General features: G+C 25.1%; 1 protein-coding gene and 1 long non-coding RNA gene across 2 annotated transcripts in view; one reads left to right on the top strand and one right to left on the bottom strand.

The window, feature by feature from the left end:
* Positions 1-12,161, bottom strand: part of LOC126550806 (uncharacterized) — a 47,942-nt gene that overhangs the window by 14,533 nt on the left and 21,248 nt on the right. The window lies entirely within an intron of this gene.
* On the top strand, positions 5,879-11,492 carry LOC114129902 (fatty acyl-CoA reductase wat-like). The gene is made up of 8 exons (XM_027994761.2): positions 5,879-6,982; positions 8,914-9,162; positions 9,347-9,474; positions 9,547-9,656; positions 9,745-9,934; positions 10,010-10,273; positions 10,884-11,141; positions 11,214-11,492. Exons 1-8 carry the CDS (start codon positions 6,794-6,796, stop codon positions 11,299-11,301), a joined length of 1,476 nt encoding a protein of 491 aa, XP_027850562.1. The 5' UTR covers positions 5,879-6,793; the 3' UTR covers positions 11,302-11,492.

Below are 12,161 nucleotides of genomic sequence, written 5' to 3'. Positions count from 1 at the left end.
TCATATGCGCATAATTTGATAAATTTATAACTATTTTGCCCTTTCACCGCGGAAACAATCATTCAACTACGGATAAGTATAAAACATATTATGAATACCATAATACCTATATGATTAAAAAAGTGTAATGAGATTGCAATTGTAACAACTTTATTATATGTTTCGGTTATGGCTTTCCGTGTGTTTCGTAACAAGAAAATGTATATGTAACTTTTAGATTAACCCTCGCACAAAAATATTATATTAAAATTTAGATAAATTAATTTAAGACTTTATTCGCATTTATTTTGAATATATTTTATAGATGAAATATAAAAGATAATATTAGTTATTATAATATTATATAATTTAATATTTCACTTTCTCTCCCAAATTTTAGGACACTCCCGTGCGCGGATAATCAAGTTGATTTTTGAAAAATTTAAACAAATATGTTTTAATGAAGAAAATACCATTTACAGTTGAACAAATTGTTATTGTTGATATCGTAGAGTTATTTATAATTTAAGGTTAAAATTTTCTATATTTTTCGTCTTACTGGCTGACGCCTATAATCTGGCCATACTTTCATTAGCTATCCAGGATATAATATATATATATATTAAAATAAATGTCAAATTTCGCTCAGACGAGCAGCAAATGTAAACACGCTTTTTGTATTTAATATTTTAATCATATTACCAATGGCTGTGCGAACAAGGCGTAATAATTCATTTTGACGTGAAAATATGGTTAATTTATAAAACCACATAATCACTAATTATTTATTTAATAGTTATTAATTTCTTTTACGTATTACTATAATACTATTTATAACAATACTGTATTATTATACTTGACGAGTGTTATCGGTTTACTACTCGAATTTGAGATTCTGCAGCGGCATTTGAAAATTACAACTCGTTGTTCCTATTTTATTATTGATTATAATAGAATAAAGAATAATAATATATTAGTTAATTTACAGTTAAGTACAAGATCCGTTATTAGCGGTCGTATTGCACAATTATTAAAACAGCTAATACGTCTGGTTATAGTTCGATGTTGTATTATAGGAAATTATTGTGATGAAAACCAGAAGTTGTTTGACTAGAATAATATGACGTGCGTATAGGGTCACGTGCGCGCCGTCAGCTGGCGTGAGAATAAAAAATAAAATAAAGCACATTGGTAACATATTGTATTTGTACAGTTGATTGATATTTAAAAAAAAAAAAAAAATTAAGCCTCAAATCTGACAAAAAACAATTTTATTGTGAATTATTATGTTGTTTGGTTTTGAAAAGACGCCTCATATCATTTCTGTTTGCTTGAAATTATCTTAAAATATTCATAAAACTATATGATAGAAACTAGAAAGTAGAATAAAGGTACATGGATTATGGTCTATTGGATAATATAGAAGACACGGCTATAGACTTGAATAGTCATGTTATATTTTTATGGTTGCGATAGAAAGAATATTATGATATCAAATCTTGTCGGTAATATTCTTAGATCATTTAAGGTAATATTATTATCACTTATCAACAACATTATTATTTTCTATAGATTTATAAAATGTTTATGTTTTATAAATCTGTGTTATTGTTTTTCTCGAGTATAAACTTGATTAAATTAAAAAAAAAAAAGCTTAATAAAATAATCACCTATGTTGGTAATTTAATTAACACACGAGTAAATATTATTTTTTAATTTTTATCCGAGTGTTTTTATTTTATTTCACACTCCTCAAGGATTATTATTTATTTTAGATCTTCTTTTTTATTTATTGAACATAATAAATAAGACATTATTATTAACATGTGTAATATTTTTTAACAAATTTGTTAAAAAGGTTCTATGTGACAATTTATAGATAAAAATGTTAACGAATTATTTTTAAATATGTGCTAATGTTTAATCGAAGTTATGACTATTTATCTTTAAATGCAAATCGATTAAGAGCAAACCTATGATTTGTCTCTACTGAATACTGTAGAAAAGTTATATTTTATTTTTATTTTATATTATAATTTATATTTTATAACCATTTGTACGTAATTACCTATCATACTAAGTACTAATATAATGTTATCGGAGTATAAGTAAATATTTAATACTATTTTCATATTATTTCAAGTCAGAAAATTATTGTAAGCTATTTTTCTATATCTTAAAGAATGTTTTGGAGGTATTTCCTACATTTTAGCATGTGATCTGTTTTGACCATGATGACATAGTTCATATTATATTTACTCTTGATATTGTTTTTTGGTTAAATGTCTTATGAAAAATGTTCCGAGCAAATTGCCATCAGTAAATTATGTCCGGCCGCAATTGACAATGACCGCCACCGCTGTGTTATGACATTATCGTCTTCGAGAAAAATTGAATATTTGTAAAGTATTCATTCACGGAAATAATAGTTATTAAATTGTAGTTTGTTATGTATGTAATCTACCTAAAGTGAGATTACATATAATTAAATTCATGGTGCAGTCCTATTTTAATGTTGAAGGTCATTTATTATTCTGCGTTAGATATTCATTTTGTATTTATACTAAAACAAAACTATAGATTTCTTTTTTTGTATATCCTAGTTGTATTCACAGTTGTCACAGATGATTTTGATTTTCAGTTATTAGTGTTTGGATGTTTTTGAGTATTGTGTGCAATTATTTCAAGTGGATATTTTCAAAACGGATTCTAATCAGATAGATACACAAAATAATTCAATGTGTAAGTTTATCATGTCGAATTTCCCGAAACCAAGTGCTTTTAGGTATACAATGAGATTTATAAAATGTTTGTGATATTTGGTTGTGATTGGAAATTATAGAGAAAGATAATTACATCGGTGTAAAATTAATATACTTATTAATTAGGTATTTTAAGATTAAATATGTTAAAATATTTTATAATGGATTACAATTATAGTTATAGGTATCTATAATAGTTAACAGTCCGGAAATCCGATCTTAGCCACTAATATTGTATTTATTTACCTCCACAAGAAATAATTACCTAGTTGTGAAGACTTGTGTTTTGTGCTTGCCTGTTGCGATATGATAAACATACGACTAAATGTACATGTTTTATACATTTTTATGTTATTAGTTATTATAAAAGACATTCTGATTTTATTTTGGTACATACATTTCAAATATGAGCTTGGGGTCTGATGGCAAGATCAGGGTCAAAATAAGGGGAGTTAAAGTATGAAAATACCTATTAGTAATTACTTACAAAGTTATAATATAGGCAAAGATTAAAATACGACCGGAAATAAAACTTTTATTCGTAGTCTGTGGTAGTAATCGAAGGTCATTGTTGTAGTGAAAATAATGCTTTAGTTTATGATAAAATAATAATATACATTAGGTACACATTATTTTCATAACGACAATCGACCGTTTTGACTGAATAAATAAAATGTATGATTCAGTAACCTTGCGGTCTATAACTCTGAAAACTGCATTGATAAGAATTGTAATTACGCAAATTCTTTTAATTTCTTACAAATGTGCATGATAACAAAAAACTATAAATGTTTATAAAAAAAGTCAGGTTTTTACACGAACAATTTTAAGAATAAATTATGAGAAACGTTATGTTAAATTTTTAAGTTTTTTGACTTACAAACATTTTTTCATAAATAAATCGAACAAAAAAATAGAAAAAGTCTAAAATGTTTAATGTCTATAAAAAACAAAAAATTGCTGAAATGTTTTAAAAATTATGTCATGTCTAAAAAAAGCAAATAAAAATTGTATGATGAATTCAGGTTTCTACATTAGTTTATTTTTTAATTTCTTGATTGCAACGAAAAAAAAAACAAAATAATTATTGTTATTCTCAAAAACCTTATTTTTGCAAAAAAAAATATTGCGATTACAATGTTTAGTTAATCTATACGTGATACAAGTGTAGTGCGAATTCATACATTACATAAACTTATTAATAATGTATATACCTATTTATATTTTATAATTTTTTATTGTTAATAAATTTAGATTTTAAGATTTTAATTATTATTGTTTGTAAAAAATATATAGTTAACATATTGTAAAATTAAATTAATTAATGTACTAATGTTTTAATTAAGTTTTTAATCGTGAATAATAATGCCACTGATTGCGTACGGGTTATTATGAAATAATTACGCATGTAGACACGATAATAATAGGAAGGGTTTAATTTTTTTAGTTTATATCTTGTAATCAACATTATATTATTATCTATCAGGATATGAGCATGAAAATGATTAACACCGTTTCGCTTTTTGACGTACCGTGGCTAAAATGTGAAAAAGTTGTTAATTTAGTTAATTTTTATTTTACAATTTTAATAATAGCACAATTTAACGTGGGTTTAAAACTGAATCATATATGTTTTCATAAAAGTTCTTAAAAAAAAAAAAAAAAAAACAATCAACTTTATTTGATCATATAATAAAACAGTTATTATATTAATACAAATAGATAAGAATACCTACATAATATGTGCGTATCATTTTACGAGATTTTAAGTACAATAATATTTTTTTAACACAAAATCTATCAGTTTTTTTCTTTTGTGAAATTATAATAATGCACTTAGTATGTACTACTATTGATTTTGTATACTCAATCAATGATAATACATACTAACTAGTGACCGATTACGTCGTGACCAATCAAATAAAAAGTAAAAACAAGAAATCACAGCTGTATCAAGTGTACATCGTCATAGAGTATTGGCCACCGCAGTAATGAGTGAGTTTAAATTTAATGATAAACCGTTGTATACGATAAAAAAGTGATTTTGAGGAGAGATATTTGATTTGATATTATATATTGCTATTAGATATTTATTTTTCTATTTGTAACAAGTAATAAATAATAAGCAATTACTAACAATTTAGGTTGAACTAATTGTTGACAAAAATTATTATAATAATTATAATTACATTAATCTACAGGTTAAATACATTAAGTGTTATTTTACGTACATTTTTTTTTTTTTTAATAATCATTCGTTGTAACTCGTAATCTACCTCCGGTCACGTTTTGTATGTTATGATGTCCGTCTGATGGTATCTGTCTTAATCTTTTATGTAATAAACAATAAAGTTGAAGTAGTTATACACTGAATATACATCGTATACATGACAATAAGCTACCTAATAAGAGAGGTGACGAAACAACATGTGGCTACAAAAAAGGAACGTAATAAAATGCTACAAAATCGTACGTTGTATACATTATTTGTAAAGTAGCCGCTTTTAAATCATATGTTGTTTAAATTGTGTTATGATTTTGATTTTAGATTCTAAATTAAGTGATGAATGGTTTTTTTTTAATAATTAAATTCCTATCCTCTATCTAGCGGAAAAATTCGCCGATTCCGCGTATCCTTGCGTGACACATTGTCATAGTGGAACTGGTCTCAATTTTCGTCGTCACTAGATAGACTATTTATAATTTGGTTTTAAATTGTATCTATTGGCGAATACCTCTAAAAATAAAATGTTTTTAAACACACCATTAAAGATTTAAATTTTTTTCAAGATTGTTTTGTACAGACTATAATTAAAAATAAAAATGAAAAATTACTCAAATTGTGCTTATAATGATACAATAAAACTCTTTATTTTGTACAGAAATTATAAGGAGAAAATCAAAGAGCCAAAACGAGTCTAAAATATATTATTTTTTATTTTAAACAATTTTAATATTATAAAATATATAATGATATAATTTTTATGTTACAATTTCAAATTTTTATAATTATTTATTAAAATATTTTATCTTAAAAAAACAATATGCATTTTGTCTGATCATAAATAATTAATTTAATTTTATATGTACTAAAAAACCCAAGTGATGAATGGACGGGTCTGTATGCATGTTATATTCTGGTATGATTGTAGTTATACGCTAAAATATATATAGTACAAGAACTTAAATTGTAATATTATTAGAGTTAAGTTTAAAATTTATTTTAATAATAATTAAAGTAATAGAAAAGTATGTTTATTGTCAAACCTAGCCACGGTTTTGTCACCTAACTGTATTAAATACAGTAGAAATTTGGGTTTATTATTCTGTTTTCTTTATTGAATTTACGATGCAGTGGGAAATATCATATTATGTGCTAACTTTGTTATTTATAGAACATTAATTTGATTTTTGCTGTATATTATCAATTGAGTCATATTATTGTCGTATGTTCTGTAAAAATTTTTTAATATATATATTTTTATTTTTATTTTTATACAAGTTGAAATTCACGAAGTTACTAAATTTACTACGTTATGTCGAGATAATTGTCATGTGCTGTAGTGAGTGAAGAAAGACGAATGACGAATGTGCATACGTATTTAGTATTATTTACAATCAGATGTTAACTGTAGTGAGGTTTTTATTATATAGTTAGGTACTGTATAGTAAACATGATTTAAATTATAAATTACTCTTTGCTAATACCTTTTCGGGTTTCCTCATTTATATAATAATATATGTGTGTATATGCGTATGCGTGTGTGTTGCTTTTAAAGGCGGGGAGAGCTGTAGAGTACATACGTCCGACCCCCCGACCAAGTTAAGATACTAGCTAAAAATGGGCAGTCTTTCCCCGCTCAATCAATTTTTTTTCTATTATTCTTTACTGTAAATTTGCTTTAAATAAATGTTATTAATAAGGGATCAACAGTTCTTATGGTTTATAGTACGGCGAACGTACAGTGTTACTGTTTTCAATAGCCAATTGTATTACTTCTGTATATTAGAACTTAAATCCTAGTCTTAATGCGCTAAACCTAAAATTAATCATGGAAACAAGCGTAGCAGAATCATTCAGAAATGGGATAGTTTTAATCACAGGAAGTACTGGATTTTTGGGGAAAGTACTTACTGAAAAGTTACTCAGATCTTGTCCTGTCAAATATGTTGTGATGCTGGTCAGAAGTAAAAAAGAACTGAATGCTAATCAGAGGGTTGCAAATATTTACAAACAAAAAGTAAGTACAATATTGTTGATAACTATATATTATATACTACAGTAAAACCTCTCTAAAACGGAATCGCTTGGAACCAACATTTTTTTCCCTTATAAAGAGTTTTTTGTTATTTATTTTATTTGACATCAAAAAGATAACTAGGCCTCATTGAGTTTAAACTCGTTTGGAGGCCTAGGAGTTATCTTATTATCAACTTGTTATTAATTATTACACATTAATCATTATTATACATTTAACACTATATATTATATGTAACATTATACATTTTAAACATTGTAAAAGCAATTCTTCTTATTGTTAACTAAACACACAATAAAAGAATTCTAGTTATGGGGAGGTATAATTATATTATACTATTTGATCAGGGACTATGGAAATTTTTCGTTATAAGTAGAATTCCGTCTGATAGAAGGCCCGTTATAGAGAAGTTTTTCTGTGTATAGATATAACGTTTTGTTTAAATTAGCGTCGCAAATACAAATTGAAAATATTTAAAATTAATACGTGCTATACATAACCCATTTAAGAAAATATAGATAATATGAGTGTTAAAAATAACTATTATTAACTTTACCATAATTATTCAAATTTAAAATATTTAAACAAATTCTACATTTAATTTAAATAAACGACTGTGGAATACTTTCAATTAGTAATATTAATAAAAAAATAAAAATATAGCTTTAATATTTACGTATATGATACAGTGACTAACAAGTATCTAAATATTATTTTTAATTTTAAATTTTAATAAATACTCAAAAGATAACTTATTGCACATGGGAATGAACATGATAATTTATATGAGAACGTTGTGTATAAATGTCACGTCTTAAAAACTCAAAACAAAACAATTTTGTTGACATTGAAATTTATTAATGTAAAATTTATCTTATCATAAAATACTTAGTTTGGTTTAAAAATATTTAGGTATTTAATATGTAATTAAAATATAATAAATATATGTATATAATATACTTATCAGTAAATTAAAATGATTTAAAAGTTAAAAAGATGAAAAAATTGAGGAAAAAAGGTAGTTAAAATTTATTAGTTTTTGATTGAAAATAAATATATGGTCAGTATTTTTTTTTTGTGTGTGAATTGAGTGCCTACTTTGAACGTAGAAAATTTTACAATTTAATTAATTAATCACTACATGTAGGGAAAATATAATAGAAAAATAAAAATCTACTTCAGAAATTGTGTTGTGTTATATTAATAATCTTAACTATTCACAGTATTCATTTTTTTTTTTTTTAAGTTAATTGGTTAGGAACTAAAGTATTATATTTATTTTTGTGTAGTTTGATCAGACATTATTACCCGGTTTGGACATTCGATAAAAATTACAATTAAAATTAAATTTAAAAATTATATCATGTTTGAGTGTTAAAATAGTAACATTATAGGTATCTCTTGTTTAGAAATATGTATATAAGTCATGTTTGCTAAACTTTTTAGATAAATTTGAGATACAGTTTTACAGCACATAGGTGCTAAGCTAATTTTTGTCTTATTAAAGAATATATTTTTTGTGACTATTGTAGCATTATTTTAATCCAGTATGTATTTTAGAGAGCTATTAAAATAATTGTGAGGGCTTAAACTACTCAAAAGCCACCCATAGTTGTGGATTAATCTTTTTATTTTATTTTATTTGACAATTATATGCCCGAAGACATTTCTAAGAGTACAATAAAGTAGTTATAAATTAGGTAAAAAACAGATAGCAAATAATAAATAAGTAAGCAGAATCTTTTTATTATTTTTTTAGATAATTTCATAATAAAATTGAAAATATATATTATGATATACGTATTTTTTTTTTTGTGTAAATGACATAATGATGAATTATAAGTTACTTAAATATCATATAATAATATTAATGATTTGTACTTATATTTGAAAGAATATTAATTTTTTTTCAGTTATTTGACCGAATTTGTCTTGAAAAACCAGATTTCACGAAGTCCATTAAAGTGATAGAAGGAAATTTAGAGGAATTATCAATGGGATTATCGTTAAATGACTTTGAATGGATTGTAGAAAATGTTAACTTTGTTTTTCACTGCGCAGCAACGATTAAATTCAATGAACCTCTTGATTTGGCCTCAAAAATAAATATCCAAGGAACCGAAAATTTGCTAGCACTAGCGTCAAAAATGAAAAATCTTAAGGTAATTAAGAAAAAAAAATATAGATGTAATTTTGTAGAAATAATGCATTTGTCTCAATAAAATTGTCTATAGCTGTTCTATAAACCGAATGCTTTATTTTGTTACTTCCCTAAATACCTTTAGAACAAAATATTATACGGAAACGTGATTTTGTTTTATTTAAATAAACAATTTGATTTCATAGGGCTTTGTGCACGTGTCGACCGCTTATTCACACTGTCCGAGGAATGAAATCAAAGAAGAATACTATAAAGTTCCTGTAACTGTTACGGAGTTGAAAAATAAATTGATTGACAACGTACCAACTTCTAAGTAAATATAAACACTTTTCAATTGATAAATCATTTTTCAGACAATTTGCAAAACTAATCATGTGAATGATAGCATTATAGAGAATTGGCCAAATACGTACACTTTTACGAAAGCAGTCACGGAAAACGTGATATTAACAAACGAAAATCGTTTGCCGATATCAATATTTCGTCCTTCAATCAGTAAGAATAAATATGTTGTTTTATAAAAATGTAAAAAGTAAGTTATTAAAAAACGAGAATTATATCAATGTGTAAAATACTATTATAGTCGGATGTACAAAATCTGAACCGGAACCTGGGTGGTTGGAAAACATGAACGGCCCGACAGGTCTGGTTACCGGAGTCATGGTTGGATTTTTAAGAACAATGCCAAACATAGGTAGCAATATAACAGACATGATTCCGGCCGATTACACCGTCAACGCGTTGATTAGCGTCATGTGGGATACAGTTAACAGGTAATGCAGTGACGTAAACAATTTTCTTCGTATACGAGTATACACGAGTTAAATATAATTTCGATAAATTTTCAGACACAAACAGTCAAATGATGTATCCCTCGAGGCGCCGAAAATATATAATTACGTTTCTTGTGTCGAAAGCCCTTTGTCGTGGGGTAGGTATATCAGAGAAATGCACGATCAATATTATGTAGCTCCACCTTTGCAATCGATGTGGTACGGATTTTATATTTTCTATACGAATTTAATAATCGGAAGTATTTTGAGATTTTTCTTACACCGAATACCAGGCGCGTTTATGGATTTGATGTTGATTTTGTCCGGAAAATCTCCCAAGTGAGTGTTTGTATTTATTATTATTTATTGTTTAAAATTTGTAAAAAAATTAAGTTTATATTTGTATCAAATCATCTTTTCTTATATTAGGTATAATAATATAATACCTAAACTTCAATTGGTTTTATGTAATTTGTATAGTTTGAAATAATTATGTTATTTAATCGAACTAACTAATTGTAATCTAATTGCGGGTTAAATGCTTCACTTAAACAAATCTATAGTAAGCAAATACTTTTTAGGTTCAAGAATTCAAAATTGCATTATTTAATTAAATATAGGTATTCATAATGTAGTTTACAATGTTACAATTAAATGTGTTGATTTAAATAAAACGTATTAGTTATTAATTATTTTTAAATTTTATATTCAGTGTGGTTTATATAAATTAATTCAAAACATTGCCACTTAGATTTAAACTTTCAAGTCTAAATATATATTATATTTTAACTTTGGCATGAAATTGATTCCGGGTCTTAGTTTTTATCAATTATTAAAAAATGTAAGAATGTGCTGTAAAAGAAATATTTTATACCTATTATTATTAGTTTACTTTATTTTATAATATTGTTTTTGGGAATAATTTATAATACATTATTATTTTTAACAGAATGTTAAGGATGTATTCAAAATCAGAAGGTATGATTGATTTACTTTATGAGTTTTCTATGAGACAATGGATATTTGATAATAGAAATACTAGAGAATTGTGGCAGTCGCTAAGTGAAGATGATAAAAATGAGTTCCGGTTTAGTTTAAAAGCATTTGACTGGAAGTCATATATAGAAGCTTATTATCACGGTATTAGGAAACACATACTAAATGAAGATATAAGCAACGTAGAAAAGGCGTTATCAAAAAATTATAAGTACGTCTTACCAAAAATTATAATTTAATTTATTAGTTTTTTACGTTTATTTATTTGGTTTTAATATTTTAGGTTATTGAGGCTGCATCAGTTGTGTGTTGTTCTAATTATTTTGTTAATATTCCATTTTTGTTGGATGTTTATAAAATATTTGTTTTGAACGAATCATCACTATTACATATATATTTGTATAATATTGTACGTATCTTAAACGTATATTGTAAGCAAATAAATTATGTTTTTTTAAATAATTTTTTTATGAAACTTAAATATGTAAAGTTATTATTGTGAGTATTTTATTTTGATAATTATGAAAATACATGTAAATAAACTGTGTATTAAGTATTTAAATTTGTGTAATACCTATGTATTTGTTTTTAAGTGTATTAAAGTTTTTATTAGAAATACAATAGTCTAAACTTTTAAACCTTATTTTCCAGATAATATGGGATAAAATAATAATAGTTGTATAACAAAAAAAGTATAATATGTTTAATTACTTTTTTTCAGAAATACACTTATAATTGAATAGTACCTAAGAAATTTCTAAATTCATGTGTTTAATTTCCAATCGATTGATTTTATACCAAACTATTGAAATATTTGAAACACTACTTTTTACGGAAGGTACAATAATACATCAAAATGAAAAAAAAAAATCTAATAATATTATATCCTTATGGTTTGATCAATAGATTTGCATTAATTTTAATGATTCTCACGTTTTAAATTCAAAAATTCCCTCAAAACTAATTTTCTTTTTTAAACTATAAATTGATATGATTATATGAATATATTTTTCTAACGAGTATTGTATTATTTATGTTATTTGAGAAACTTTATTTCCGCATTAATTTAATTGTCTACTACATGTTGCTACTGCAATTATATTATATGTAGATACCTACAAACTATTATGTAGTCTTCAACAATTGCACATTTTTCATTGGGACTTATAATTTTGATATTTAACTGCAATTATTAGTGAAAATTCATTATACAGACCTACGTTATAATTAT

The sequence above is a fragment of the Aphis gossypii genome, chromosome 3 (genome assembly GCF_020184175.1).
Source record: "Aphis gossypii isolate Hap1 chromosome 3, ASM2018417v2, whole genome shotgun sequence".
Lineage (NCBI taxonomy): Eukaryota > Metazoa > Arthropoda > Insecta > Hemiptera > Aphididae > Aphis > Aphis gossypii.
Note: the sequence above shows the minus strand (reverse complement) of the source record. Positions and strands in the feature narration are given on the sequence as shown.